Source organism: Acartia tonsa, chromosome 8 (genome assembly GCF_053477335.1).
Source record: "Acartia tonsa isolate MP-2025a chromosome 8, ASM5347733v1, whole genome shotgun sequence".
Lineage (NCBI taxonomy): Eukaryota > Metazoa > Arthropoda > Copepoda > Calanoida > Acartiidae > Acartia > Acartia tonsa.
The window spans coordinates 42,771,095-42,787,039 of record NC_137267.1 but is presented as its reverse complement, the minus strand read 5'-3'; the positions used below and the strand labels follow the sequence as shown (position 1 = coordinate 42,787,039).

General features: G+C 34.0%; 1 protein-coding gene across 1 annotated transcript in view; it reads left to right on the top strand.

The window, feature by feature from the left end:
• Positions 1-15,945, top strand: part of Brr2 (U5 small nuclear ribonucleoprotein l(3)72Ab) — a 53,774-nt gene that overhangs the window by 8,671 nt on the left and 29,158 nt on the right. Inside the window, exons 15-29 of the mRNA XM_080170482.1 lie at positions 17-83; positions 2,023-2,116; positions 2,545-2,633; positions 3,057-3,200; positions 4,332-4,448; positions 4,830-4,904; positions 5,154-5,249; positions 8,167-8,262; positions 8,861-8,955; positions 11,548-11,717; positions 12,059-12,179; positions 12,816-12,888; positions 13,941-14,141; positions 14,718-14,965; positions 15,313-15,654. Coding sequence (XP_080026608.1) covers positions 17-83; positions 2,023-2,116; positions 2,545-2,633; positions 3,057-3,200; positions 4,332-4,448; positions 4,830-4,904; positions 5,154-5,249; positions 8,167-8,262; positions 8,861-8,955; positions 11,548-11,717; positions 12,059-12,179; positions 12,816-12,888; positions 13,941-14,141; positions 14,718-14,965; positions 15,313-15,654 — 2,028 coding nt within the window. The remainder of the gene's footprint in view (positions 1-16; positions 84-2,022; positions 2,117-2,544; positions 2,634-3,056; positions 3,201-4,331; positions 4,449-4,829; positions 4,905-5,153; positions 5,250-8,166; positions 8,263-8,860; positions 8,956-11,547; positions 11,718-12,058; positions 12,180-12,815; positions 12,889-13,940; positions 14,142-14,717; positions 14,966-15,312; positions 15,655-15,945) is intronic.

Here is a 15,945-nt window from a genome sequence, read left to right as displayed (position 1 = left end):
AATTCATTAATTTTAGGAACATTGAGACAACACAAGAAGAAGTTAGATTGGTTGGTCTATCCGCTACACTTCCTAATTATCAGGTTAACATTTTATATTTTAAGAAAGCGAAACTCGAAGCGGGCTAAGATAACGACCCATCCACTTTCTTTTCCCATCCCTTCCTCTCCTACTGTATGAACGAATCAACCAATAGACGAGTTCCATGTTAGCAAGCTAAATTGACGACATTTTTTCTCTGTTATATATCCACGTATATTCTACATTCATTCATTAAAGGAAGCCTGCAAGAAATACTACGCTTTAACTGCTGAAAGACTGCCACAAGTAGACCCAATACCCCAAATTTGAAGCCAAGTCAGCTTCTATAACAAAAAAGTTCTAGGCATTTTAAAATGACATTTTATGTACAATGAAAATTTTGAAAGAATATCAATGCTAATGTTAGAAATTTTGAAGTTCAACTACGTGGCCTAGAAACAAAATTATAAGCTTAGCTTTGCCATAAATTTCGGTTGCCAGTAATTAGGGGTATTGGGTCTACTTGTGGCATTCTTTCAGTAGTTAAAGCGTGGTATTTCTTGCAGGCGTCCTTTAAACTATTTTTCAAACTTAAATGTTTCGCAAGAATCTTCTATTATCTATTTTACTCTTCAATTTATAAAATGTCCATCACTTGTTAAGTTCTTCTGATATTCACAAAAGGGATAGTTCCACGAAGTGTATTTAAAGAGTTAAGGTACTTAGAGTAGTGAACTTTTATATGTCTCAGTAGAATATATTAGGCATTGGATAGATATGATTGTGTTAACGAATTTTTAACATTGACCTGACCGAACATTTTTTATTTGACAATATCTAAAAAGGTTTAAGTGATTTGCCACATAAATTACATGAGAATGGTCTATCTATTTCCTAATATGTATAGCCAAAACACCAGTATTAGAGAATGAATTGCCGCATATTTCACCTAAGTTATAAAAAAATTGAACAGGGGTTCCCCTTGGGGCAAGTTGCTTAAAAAACATAAAAAATAACGTCCGGTTCTTCATAGGACAGGTTTTCTATAGATACTTTTTAATAAAAATAAAAAAAACCGTTCGGTTTACTTACGATATACCTACACATTATCTTACGCGGAAATACCAACTAACAATACAACATATATATATATTTAAAAAATAGACCATTCTCGTGTAATTTATGTGGCAAATCACTAGTTTTTATAGATATTGTCAAAAAAAAAAAAGTTCGGTCAGGTCAATGTTAAAATTCTTTATCACATAACAGGGGTGTATATTCTGCATGGGATCCCCGGCTCAGGGGGGGGGGGGGAAATAAAAAATAAGTGGTTGGAGGGAAAAAAAATGTAAAAATTAAGAAAACTGAAAACATTTTTTCCATTTCGCCCCCCTCCTTGGTTAAAAAAAAAACTAAAAAATGTGTGGTAGGAGGGATAAAATAAATAAAATATAGAATTCTTTAAATATTTTTCTATTTCCCCCCCTACTTTTTAAGAAAAATCTAGGGGGGAAAAAAATAAAAAATTTTGTAGCAGGGGAAAAAAATAAATCTTGTGCAGAATATACACCCCTGTCACATAATCATATCTATTCAATGCCTAATATATTCTACTAAGACATATAAACAGTTCACTACTCTAAGTACCATGCTATATATTTTATTGGTCATTCTTTGTTATGTGTATTTTGTTGCATAAAAAGTTTGTAGTTCTATTAACTAGTAAATGCTATCTAAAGTTGTATTTTTGACAAAAAAGTTTTCGCCATATATAACATGTAACGAAGTTGAAAATAAAAATGAAAAACTCATTTTTTGAGAAAATCCCTGGTCAAATCTTTTAATTTTAATCAATAACTTTATACTATGCATTACTAATTATTTAAAATAGAAATAACTTACAGTTCACTATTTTTTTTAAATGCACTTCGTGAAACTATCCCTTTAATATTAAACTTGCTTCTTTGTTTACTTAAAAAATATTTTAATTTTAATTTTTAGGATGTTGCAACATTCTTGAGAGTAAATCCAAAGACTGGCCTGTTTTATTTTGATAACAGCTTCAGACCTGTTCCTTTGGAACAACAGTTTATTGGTAAGATAAAAGTTTACTCAGACAGAATTGTGCTTTTTCTGTTTTTTCCTTGTGGCTCATTGGCTTATTAATTTATCTCTAATTAGTTTACTATAAAAAAGTATACTTAATACTTAAGGACTTACTTACATTTTAATACTTGATTTTAGAGATGTTTCGTTACAAGATTATTTCTAATGATCATAGGACTACATATTTTTAAACTGTAATGAATTAGATGATTATTTAAAAAGCTAAAATCTATGATGTTTAAAATGTGTTGCTACGCTTTCTAAATCGTACTCTACTGTTACAGGAATCATTAAGCCAAGTTTTAAATCTATACGACAATTCTAAAGATAGGAGCTCTTAGTTTTTGACGGACTGACCTACCTTAATTGTACAAAAGCTTCGCTTAAAAAAAAAACTACAAACGTTTTGTATTGCAGGTATCACAGAGAAGAAGCCAATGAAACGTTATGCCACAATGAATGAAATTGTGTATGAGAAGACTGTAGAAAACGCGGGTAAAAACCAGGTAATACTTTCATCCTTTTGTGTGATAGCTTTTGATAACAGTTGAAATGGAAAGTTTTGGTAGACGGAAGGAGTCAAGCTTAAATTAGACACTTGATTTACCTGATTAATACCAAAGGTATTATTAATAACAATGTTGAGCCAGAGCTTTCTCAGTAGGTCCCAAGGCACGAACTTCCCCACCTTTTACAAACAACCAATCCTGTAAAAGTACCGACCATTGTCTGGAAATCCTAACGTTGCACGTTACTGATTTGCGCCTGTTTTGTGCCTACTCTTATCATTAATGTCGTGCATCTGTGATAGAAGCAGTAGGTACAACTTCTTATGTCTTCAGCTATGACGCAGTTTGTACCGAGACTCGAACAGATCACATTCCCAACCACGAGCTAACAGAAATATTATATTGATATACAATTTTTAGGTGCTTATTTTTGTGCACAGCCGCAAGGAGACCGGCAAAACGGCCAGAGCCGTGAGAGACGCCTGTATTGAGAAGGACACACTGGGAGGCTTCCTGAAAGAGGGCAGTGCCTCTATGGAGGTTCTCAGGACAGAGGCTGAACAGGTTAATCTTACAATTATATAAACTGAGAGTGGACATTGGACTGCTACCCGAAGTTTTCGTCATATTATTCGTTGGTTTAAAACTTCGGGTACTTTAATTGTGTTTATCTCTTTTTCAACCAATTGTTTATTTAAATAGGATATAATTTTTGTAAAAAAAATCATTGGGGATGTATATGATGTATCGTCCATTGTGTTATCCTTTAAGATCTCTACATATATTTCAGTATGTAGTTATATTACTAAACATAGTTGGATTCTTTAAAAAAAATTAGGTTCGCTGCATCTCTGCCTCACTAAAATTGGTTTTTTGTGTGAAAAATCCTCCAAAATCGCATAAAAAATCTACAAACATTAAATAAAATCATAGAAGTGCTATTAAACATAAGATTTTATTTAATTTTTGGAGTTTTTTCATTTGATTTTGGAGGATTTTTCACAAAAACAATTTTGGTGAGGTAGCGATGCATCGACCCAAATTTTTTTAAGAATCCACCTCAGAAGTCTTGCTTAAAACCACCTGACCTTAGTCTTGAGTACAGATCTTATTAACAGATTAATTAAACTTGTTTTGATTGATATTATTTGAAAATATTATTGAAAACATCATTATTTAATTTCAATATATTATGGTAGTTAACTAAAAGGCCTCTTTTTTTTGTTAGCGGCAGAGTCCCTAGCATCTAGGAGCTATGTATTTGATGAGCGAGGGGGGGGGGGGGGATTTATAAAGCAAAAATTGCCAATAATCATCCAAAGACTTACATTTAATAAAAAGTATTTATGAGAAGCTTCCCTAACATAGAGAACTCAATGGGTTCAGTGGTTAGCAAAATCTCTTACTACTCTGTATAAAAATTAGTGGTTGGAAGGGAAAAAAATGTAAAAATTAAGAAAACTGAAAACATTTTTTCCATTTCCTCCCCCCTCCTTGGTAAAAAAAACTAAAAGAATGTGTGGTAGGAGGGATAAAATAAATAAAATATAGAGTTCTTTAAATATTTTTCCATTTTCTCCCCTACTTGGTGAGAAAAAACTAGGGGGGGAAAAAAATAAAGAAATTTGTAGCCGGGGAAAGAAAATAAATCTTGTGCAGAATATACACCCCTGTAAAGATTTCATTTTTTTGTAGGTGAAAAACATGGAACTGAAGGACCTGCTGCCCTACGGATTTGCCATCCATCATGCTGGTATGTCCAGGGTGGACAGGACACTTGTTGAGGATTTGTTTGCGGATAGACATATTCAGGTCGGTTCAGTTTTCAATGCACTTCTTTATATTTGTGTTTATCTAATGTTAACTATACCATATCATGCCAGAAAACGATGTCTCCGTAAATCTTACAAAAAGCTCTTTTCTTAATGGAGGGAGGGGACTAGACCAAAAAGTTTAATAATAACATTTTCTAATTCGTTGGCTTAACAACTTTGGGGACTTTAATTGTTAATTTTGATTGTTTGGTTCATTGTTCAAGTTGCGTGTCCAAACGTTTCAACCGCTAATTGTAATTTACAAAAGAAGTATTTTTGTGTAACATCATTGTACATCAATTTATCGGCTATTGTCTTATCCATTTAGTAGACCCTTAATAATCCTTACTAATAAGTAGATAACAGTGAAATTATTTAGGTTTTAGTATCTACTGCTACTTTGGCGTGGGGTGTCAACTTGCCCGCGCATACTGTCATCATTAAAGGAACACAGGTAAATGTTTTTCCAGTATGGCTTTTAAACCGATTATTATCTGTTGGAAAATAACCGGTTCTAAGCCGCATTGAAATATAATATATCCTATTGTATTATAGTCATTTTTACAAAGATTTTATTCCGTATCTTCGGCGTCTCGGTCTAACAAAACTGGAATAGATCTTATAATTATTCATTTTACTATCCGCGGAAAGTTGTCTATCTATAATACGCGATACGAAAACTATTATTGTTATACTTGTTTAGATTTACAATCCAGAGAAGGGTAAATGGACTGAGTTGTCAGCGCTGGATGTTTTGCAGATGTTGGGTAGAGCTGGTAGACCTCAGTATGATACCAAGGTAAGCTAGAAGCCTCTAGGAGCATTTGAAATAATTGGAGTTGCCCCCTTTTGCACCTCCATTTTTAATCTTAGATTTAAAAAAAGTAAAATATGATATGTTGTCAGGGGGGAGGTATTTTTCTAGGGCGAATTCTCTTTGGAGGGTGCACTATGTGCCCAGAATTCCAATATAAAACAAAAACTCATAGTTCTGTTAATTTTGCTTCAAATTGGGTAAAATCTTTTGGGTTAGATCACTAATTACCCCAAGTTTTGGTATCTTTAAAAAACGGTGGCGGGATCGCCGGTCCCGCCGATAACCGCCATTTTCTGCCGCATAAAAAAACAACATTATCTCAAATGATTCCAAATTGCCTAATTTGGCGAGAAATGAAAAAAAAAATTTGGCGGCGGCAGCTGAAAACGGCGGGAGCGGCGGGCCCGCCGCCGTTTTTTTCAAAGATACCAAAAATTAGGGTGATCAGTGACACCCTAAAACGATTTGGATCCAATATCTTAAAAACACAGGAGAAGCACTGAATTTAAGATATACCTTGATAAATGAGAATTTGAAAATGAAGTCCCCCACAGGGTTGGTTATGAGGGGAAAATTTTTTGAAAAAAATTACACTGTCTCAAATGATTCCAAATTGCCTAATTCAGCGAGAAATGCAATAAAAAAAATTTTGGTGGTGGCGGAAAACGGCCGTGAACGGCGGTTCGGCCGCAGTTTTTTTTTAAGATACCAAAACTTGGGGTGATTGGTGACACAACCCTAAAGATTTTACCCAATTATCTCTAAAATTAAGGGAGTAGCACCCAAAATAAAATTGCTGGTATGTCGTGTTTCAAGTCACCATATTTTACCCCCAAAGCTTTATAATAACGTTTTATTATCCATTGGTTTAGCAACTTTAGGGGCTTTTACTGAATTTTAATTGTTTTTTTTTCAAAGTGTCCAAACGTTTAAACCACTAATTGTAATCTACAGAAGGGGTAATTTTGTGTATCATTGTTGGATAAGTTCACCAATTTATCGGCCATTAACTTATCCCTTTAGATCCCTGGATTTGTTGACCTTAATAACTATAAACAAGGAAACATGTTAATAACATTTTGTAAAATAATTTTCTATTTTCCTATAACCCATTTTACTGTACTTTTTCATTAAACAATTGACCTGTTATTATTGCTGCGCTACGTATAGACAAAACAATCCTTGTTTTTAAAATAAAAGCAAATATATCACAAATCACCCCAAAAGCACTAAAAACTTTAATTCAAAGGCCTTGCAATCAAAGGATTAATTGTCTGCAATAGGGCCTTTATCAGGAAGGAAGGGGACAGTGGGCTGTTTATCACTCTAGTCCCCAAAGTTTTATAATAACATTTTCTTGTTTGTTTATTAAGTTGAGTGTCATAACTTTTCAACCAATAATTGTAATCTACAGAAGGGTAAGTTTGTGTGTCATTATTGGTAATGTACATCAATTTATCTGCCATTCTCTTATCCCTTTAGATCCCTAGGCCTTCATACATTTATTAACAAATTTGCTTAAATCTTTTAGTTTCTTCACAAGTTTGCTTAACTCTTTTAATTCTTTAGGGTGTGCATATGGAGTGGAATAGGTTTTAGTTTTATCAAATTGAAACATTTAATATTTTATTCATTTGATTTAAAAAGAATGGTAATTGATTAGAAGCAACAGGTTCGATTACATAGCTTAAATGAATATTCCTAGGCATGTGCATTGGGGCCTCCCCCCACACTCCAGGGGTGGGGGGGGGGCGAGGATATCCTTTAAAGACTTTAAGCAATAAGAATAAGGGATTGTATAAAAAAATTGCATCGAGAACTATAAATATCACGATAAAATAATTTGTAAAAAAAGTAATTTAATTTGTCTTTTTTGTGTAAAAATTGCTATAAAATAGGTCCGACCGCTCCTACAAAAATGCGAGAAAAAAAATTTCAGCTAACGATGCCGCCATTGAAACCAACAGGATTCATTCACTGAGTGCCTTGGTTAAACATATGTAAAGGTCTGATATGCGGCATCGTTAGCTGAAAAAAGATCAAACTATTTGAAGTTGAGAGTATCATTATAAAATATTATGATTTCTGATTGTTTAAGGGGGAATGCTTTGACATCAATTTTTTCATAAGTTTTATAAGTAAACGTATAAAAATTATTTTAAAATCGTTTAGTATATTCAATAAGCTTTCAAAAAAGGTATAACATATTACTGTAGCTTAATTTTTGGTAGTTTGACGATAATTTAAAGTTTGCATATGAAATGTAATTTCAATAGTCAGGCTTAATTACAAAATCCTAAATATCTAGGTAGGCTACTTCTCAAAGCTGTAAAATTAAAAGTAATTGATATTTTCACCTCTAGCTTTGGGAATCCTTCTCAAATATGACAAAGATTAACCTAAAACTTTAAAATTGGTCAATATTCAAAAATGCATTTTTTGGAATCTTGGAGTTTTTGCATTGGCTGGGCACATAGTGGGGTGGTGGTACCCTCCTTCAAAATAGTTATTATAACCCTTCCCTGGATCTATGAGAAGCTTCACAGTAAAGGAGTTCCATATCGGACCATCAGTTAGCGAGTAGCTTCGGAACAAATAAAGATACACATAGACAGACAGTCAGTCATCCTCTTACTTTTTTATATCAGGATATACTTCAAAATAAATAATCTGACAATTGTAATATTATGATGTTTGCATTTTAAAGATGTGTCTTATATCCTACATCATTACTATGGACTTATGGGGCTTTGTATTAAAACTGTTGTTTTGTTTTGTTAACAAGAATGAGATAACCATCGCAGGACCTGTGCAAAGCTTTTCTTAAAGAAGAACTTAATCGGTTCTGAAGTTATAAAAATCTTACTACTTTCTATAATAGGATTAATAATATTTTTAGGGTGAAGGTATTCTGATAACAAATCATAGTGAACTGCAATACTACCTCTCACTACTGAACCAACAACTTCCAATTGAATCACAAATGGTTGCTAAGGTAACTTTTATGCATTTTAAGTTCATAGATTTTTAGAAATCGTCGAAATCATATGAAAAAAAAGAAATTAGGATTGATTTGTAAGAGATGGCGCACAATGATCTAATTTTTAATCAAAACTTTGTTATTATGCAATTAAGTTCTTGTGAAACATTTTTATGTGAACCCATATATTTGATGGCCTTAATATTTTTATTTTGACAAAACAGTGATTATTTAAATATATTTTGAAAGGCAAATAAGTTTATTTTAATCCTAACAGGTAGAAAATAACAGTACCTTTAAAATATGTAAGTTATTTGTTGTCTTTGATAACACTTGTTGCTTAGCCTCTAGCCCCTTTGGGTTAGGTCTTGGGGGGGTCAGGATAATAGCCTTAAACCATCCCAAGACATTTATATACCTTCTTTAATAAGTATGGATATTTCGGATCATTTTTTCCAGAGATCTTCAGCTTCAGACAAACATATCTTAATACTTCACATTTAACATTTATTTGTGACCATCAGTCGCATAGTTCAAATTATTTCTATTTATAAAATGGACATTGTAAGTTTTATTTAGATTGAACAATTCTATCATATTATTATGTATTTAGTTACCTGACATGTTGAACGCAGAGATAGTTGCTGGCACAGTACAAACAGTCAAGGATGCCACGCTATGGCTTGGATACACGTATCTTTTTATTAGGTAATAACATTTTCTCTTTGTAGAAAGTCAGGGGTTTATATTCTTTATGGGATCCCTACTAAGGGAAATGAAAAAAAGTGTACTGTAAGCATCAGCTGATACAATAAGCTTAGTCGATAATCGATATTAAGGTGGGTTATTGACAGTCTTTGCCAACAAATCCTTATTGTGGTGTGCATGTTTATTGTATGCATACATATGGTGCATTATTTGCCAAATGTACCACTTTTCTGCACTACCTCTCCGATTTTGTTAATACTCTATATTTTGGTCCGTTGGGTCATTCAAGGATGCTGGATGGCCAAAAAAAAGTTTCAGAGTCCCTGGATGTCTAGATATCTAGCTATCTATGAAGTTAGGTAACAAAAATGTAAAAAACACCCATTTTTTCACAATTTTAAAAATTAATTTTTTCATCAATCTTACATCCAATCTATACATTTTATACACCAAAATGATCGTTTATTCATGTAAAAAGCGCTCATAATGCTATTTTGGCCAAAACTCTAATTTTACAGGGTGTCCAACAAAAAGTGTATTTTGGATATCTAGCGTAATACCCAAAATACCTGTCCGAAAAAAATCATTTTTTTTTGGCTTAAATCCTGTGTTTTATCTGTGGGCATATGTGGTATATAACGGTTCGGAGGACCCGGGACTTTAAGGTTGTCAAATTTCACTTTGGGACACCCTGTAAATGTGATTTTTGCGTCTGTAGAGCTAAAACTTGGTCCAAATTGGCTATTGTTTTCAAATTACTCTAATATGTGTCTTAGTATGTTTGGCCATAGTGTTTTCTGACCAGATCAATAATTTCATATTTTTTGGACACCCTGTATTTTCAAATAAAGAGAAAAAAAAATTTTGTTTTTTTTTAAATTTTTTTTCTATTTTTAAGTTACTTAAAACTGTCATATAGATACAGCTTTTGACTAATAACAATAATATTTGCCTATTTTACAAATTTTTACACTTTTGGGACACCCTGTGCATGTTTTTGAAAAATGATGGTTTTTGCCCATTTTTGGGGGGAAGGAGTCGTTTTAGGGCCATAGACTATTTCTTCATTTTTGTAGAACTTTTCAAGACACATATTTTTACACTTTTGGGACACCCTGTGCATGTTTTTGAAAAATGATGGTTTTTGCCTATTTTTGGGGGGAAGGAGTCGTTTTAGGGCCATAGATATTTCTTCATTTTTGTAGAACTTTTCAAGACACACCATTTGTTATTTATTCAAAAACCGCAAAAACCGAACCGTTTTGCCGTTATTCACCGACAAAGGCGGAATTGTTTTACGTTTTTGCCGTTCCCGAGGTTCTAATGGGCATTTGTGGTAAGAAAACGTTGATTTATCAGGATCCCTTTTAAGTACTTTTATTTAGGTAATTTAATTTACTAAATTTCATATTAAGTAAATTTTTTTGTGCATCTAACCGTTTTTCGTCGAGATGGATTTCAATTGTTAAAACAAGAAAATGAAGTGAATATAACATAAATAATTGCTATAACATAAGTGATAAAAGAAACATAAATCATGTGCATTTGAAATTCCTTTTGACAAAAATCAGTTGGATATACAAAAAAATTTACTTAACATGAAATTTAGTAAATTAAAATGCCTAAATAAAAGTATTTCACAGTCATCTTGATAAATCAACGTCTTCTTACCACAAATGCCCATTAGAACCTAGGGAACGGCAAAAACGTAAAAAAATCCTCCTTTGGCGGTGAATAACGGCAAAACGGTTCGGTTTTTGCGGTTTTTGCATAAATAACAAATGGTGTGTCTTGAAAAGTTCTACAAAAATGAAGAAATATCTATGGCCCTAAAACGACTCCTTCCCCCAAAAAATAGGCAAAAACCATCATTTTTCAAAAACATGCACAGGGTGTCCCAAAAGTGTAAAAATTTGTAAAATAGGCAAATATTATTGTTATTAGTCAAAATCTGTATCTATATGACAGTTTTAAGTAACTTAAAAATAGAAAAAAAAATTAAAAAAAACCAAAAATTTTTTTCCTCTTTATTTGAAAATACAGGGTGTCCAAAAAATATGAAATTATTGATCTGGTCAGAAAACACTATGGCCAAACATACTAAGACACATATTAGAGTAATTTGAAAAAAATAGCCAATTTGGACCAAGTTTTAGCTCTACAGACGCAAAAATCACATTTACAGGGTGTCCCAAAGTGAAATTTGACAACCTTAAAGTCCCGGGTCCTCCGAACCGTCATATACCACATATGCCCACAGATAAAACACAGGATTTAAGCCAAAAAAACGGCAGATATTAGCAAAATAGTTTAAAACCACCCCAATTCATGAATAAAGATTCTCTGAAGAGTAATTCCAATTCGGACCAGTAATTTTTAAAATCTTAAGCTTGAGACAAAATAATCCTTACTGACAATTAACAACTCTTGGGACTTCAGTGAATTTTTATTGGTAGGTTTATTAAATTGAGTGTTCAAACCTTTTAACCACTAATTTTAATCAACAGGAGGGGTAATTGGGGAATGATGTACATCAATTTATCGGCCATTTTCTTATCCTTTTAGATCCCTGTATAATTGTCTTTGTTTTAGAATGTTGCGTAACCCTGCGCTGTACGGAATACCCGTGGAGGCTAGGGAGGACGACCCTAAGTTGGAGCAGTGGCGTGCCAACCTCATCCACACAGCTGTCACAACCCTGGAGAAGTCGGCCCTGATCAAGTATGACCGCAAGTCCGGCAATTTCCAGACCACGGAGCTAGGTAAGTTGATGATTTTTTTTTCTTTTGAAGATAGTTCGCAAAGAGGTGATATGGTTTTAATCTAAAGTAAGTGATTAATTCATCTCCTGCAACTCTAGATTCTAGGGCTCTGTTTTGACGGGTTTAGAAAATAGCCTAAAACCACTCCTAGACTTGAATTTGGAAAAAAATAACACACAAAAAACATCTTTCATTCTTTATTTCATTACATATATGTATAATTTGAACTAGGCCACGAACAGTATTAGTTTGTGAAACGTAATGACCCCTCAAATAAAGATCTATCAGTCATGTTTAAATGAATAGACCCTACTCTATAATATAGTACTTTTTAATTTCAGGACGTATTTCCAGCCATTACTACTGCACCAACGAGACTATGTACACTTACAACACAATGTTGAAGCCCAACCTCTCAGAAATTGAGCTCTTCAGGGTCTTCTCCCTTTCTGGAGAATTCAGGTTTGAAAATATATAATATATATTAAAATCTTTCGCTAGAAAAGAAGTTAAAATGCTTTTACCCAAAGTGCCGGTTGAGCACTTATAACCCACACCACCACTTATTATTAAATAAATTGAAAATAAGGTAATTATTTTTCCTATGTATAACCCCTGCGGGAGCTCTAACCCTTTGGGGTTTTTGTAATCTACCTAACCTTCATCCTTATTAATTTATTTGGAAGGGGGGGGGGGAGAGGTAGTATAGTAGAGAAATCTTAAAAATGGAAATTTTAAGAAATGCATTTGATCTTAAATTAGAGAAATTCATGTTACAAAACATTGTAAAATTTTGTTTCTTGGTGAATAATGTAAGAATAGTTATTTCTCGCATCGTATTATAAACGGCTTTCCGCGGATGTAGAAAGTACAATTATGAGATTAAAACTAGTTTTTTAGCCCCGAGGTGCCGAAGGCACCGGCTAAAAAATCTGGTTTTAATCTTATGATTGTTCATTTCTATATTCGTAGAAAGCTGGATATAATACGATGCTAGACATAGTTTTTTTCGTATGGATGAGAACCGGTTCCTATCCACCGGATTCGAATGAATTCGAGAAAAATATTCGCCTTTTATAATTCTATTTTATTTTTTAGAAACATTTCTGTAAGAGAAGAAGAAAAGCTGGAGTTACAAAAACTGATGGAAAGAGTTCCAATTCCAATTAAGGTTTGTTTTCACTTTAATTAATTCAGGGATCTGAAAAATTGATTTTATGCTAAATAAACATTGTACTACCAACTTCAAAAGATAAAAATTACACTGCTAATGTGTTTATAATTCTTTGGGTACTAGTATTATTTACAGTCCAATGTTCCCATCCCTCCCAGAGATACGTTGATCTTTTCTAAACTGATCTTCGCTATATGTACGATACCACCTTATTTGACGTTGAAGTCTCCCCTAAGGGGGGGATTTTTTTGTTTTGGGGGGGGGTTAGGGGTGTCCCACCCCTCAAGAAAATATCTTAAAACCACCACAGGACCAGTAGGTATAATCCCTGAAGAGTAGAGCCCATTCGGTTCAGCGGTTACTGAGATCTTAAGCTTCAGACGGACAGACAGACATCGTTCTACTTTGTATTATAGATATATTTTAAAATCTGGTTCGATTATCGGAAGTGAATTATAGAGACCACCAAGAACATTAATATTTAGGACATATGTAGCACTTAAATTTTTAATAAAAGCCTTTGAAAATATTGCTAGAATCCGGAATCCGCGGGAATCCGCCATTTTTTGGACGGATTCTTGTAAGAATCCGAATCCGGTCCATAAATTTGACGGATTGCCATCCCTAGTCCCTACATTCTCGAAAATATTTTTTAATAAGAATAAGATTATGTTTATTTAATTTGCTCTTTGGTGAATATTCTTTTGAAATAATCAAATTATTAGGAATTAAGAATGCTTTCATAATTATTAAGAAATTGAATTTTTGATAAGAAATAAATACATGCGTTTTTGTTTGTTTGTGGAATGTACAAAAAAGCACAGATAATTTTTTGATTGGCCAAAGGATTCTCACTTCCAGTCTCCGTGTGCATCTGAGTCCTAACTTCAGAGAATCATGGCTACAACAACAACAACAACTGAAGTATGTTATAAGAAGTCGCTCTTATAAAAAAGGTAAAGAAATCCATGTCGGTCTAGTGTTATTTTTATGTAAGGATTATTTTCCTACCAACCAATGCTATATTTATTTTAGTTTTCACTTTTCAGGAAAGCATTGAAGAGCCTAGCGCCAAGGTGAACATCCTGCTGCAAGCCTACATCTCACAGTTGAAGCTGGAGGGCTTCGCCCTGATGGCGGACATGGTCTACGTTACCCAGTCAGCCGCCAGGCTCATCCGCGCCATCTACGAGATAGTTTTGTTCCGCGGCTGGGCGCAGCTGGCTGATAAATGTCTCTCACTCAGTAAGGTAAAACTTTCTTTATGACAAGTGAATTTAGCCTGAAGATAGCCTGTGATGACGAGATGCACCACAAGATCTTATTTTGGTGCAACTCTGAACCAAATATTGCTCTTAATTGCTGTGCATGTTTTTATGGCCACACGCCTTTTAGAAATCCTACCCTTTGATTGCACGACCTTTTTCTGGAAGTCCTAACGGTGCATGGTGATGTTTTGGCCCAAGGCATTACCCCTACTCTCAACTATTTATTTGAAAATATTCATCCCTGGAAGAAACTTGAATATTGTGCTTTTAAGATATTTTGTAGATAGACTTTAAGTAAGAAACAGATTGATATTTTTTCAAGTTTACATATTTTTTAAACATGTGCTATTTAACCTACTAGCGCCTATGCCCCTAACATTTAGGGGCTATGTATTTGAATGGTTAGTGAGGATAGGAGGCAGACTAATAGTCTAAAATTTATGTCAAGCTCTCCTAAATTAAAGAACTGTATATATCGATTCAGTAGTTATTGAAATAATAAGGCTTCAGACAAAAAAAAACTTACTACTAATAGGATTAATTTAGCATTATTTTTAGATGGTGGACAAGCGTATGTGGCAGAGTATGTCACCCTTGCGTCAATTCAGAAAGATACCCGAGGAGGTCATCAAGAAGATTGAAAAGAAATCCTTCCCCTGGGAGCGCCTGTACGACCTGAACGCCAACGAGATCGGAGAGCTGATCCGTATGCCCAAGCTGGGTAAAACTATCCATAAGTATGTGCATCAGTTCCCCAAGCTGGATTTGGTCTCCCATATTCAGCCCATCACAAGATCTACATTGAGGTAAATATACTAGTAATACTACCCCATAAAGATTGAACTAGTTCTAATCAAAAGGCTTCTCCAAAAATTTAAATTATTAATATGTCTTTTGAAAAAAGTTTTTATATGTGTGTGCGTCACACTTACCTTATCTTTGCATATCTTTTCATTGGATTTGAAAATATTTTTGAATCGGATTACAATTTTATATTATTCTATGAAGTTCGTACGTTTGTGGATGAAAGGACAGTAGTAATCTTCTTTTCATTTCAAACAGGCATAAGTTTTCATGATGATTAATGTTGTTTCAAGAAATTTTCCTTTTCATGCTACGGGCCTTTTTCAAAATAACTGTTCTTTCTGTTAAGGATGGAGCTGACCCTAACGCCCGACTTCCAGTGGGACGAGAAGGTGCACGGCAACTCCGAGGCATTCTGGATCATGATCGAGGACGTCGACTCAGAGATCATCCTTCACCACGAGTTCTTCCTGCTCAAGAAGAAATTCTGCGAGGACGAACACGTCATCAAGTTCTTTGTCCCGGTGTTCGAACCGCTGCCGCCGCTGTATTTCATTCGTGTGGTGAGCGACAGATGGATTGCTAGTGAGACACAGCTGCCCGTGTCTTTCCGCCACCTGATCCTGCCGGAGAAGAACCCGCCGCCAACAGAGTTGTTGGATCTGCAGCCTCTGCCCGTTTCTGCGCTCAGGTTTGGCAGATTTTTTTTGGGGTCAGTGATAGGGAAATGGGAAATGAAAGAGAAATTAATCTTAATATTGGAATCATGAAAACAGGGATGGCAAAATAAAAACCACGTGGTTTTAATCAAGTGGTTTAAACCAAAAAAAAAGCTAAAAAAAACAAGGTGGGAGGGTTTAAATGGTTTTTAATACAAAGGCCTATCTTTCCAGTTATATATCCTTATAATAAAGTAACAGGATGTTTGTATGTTTGTTTTTACTTTTTCTTACAAAATATAAAATAAAAAATTCAATTATTG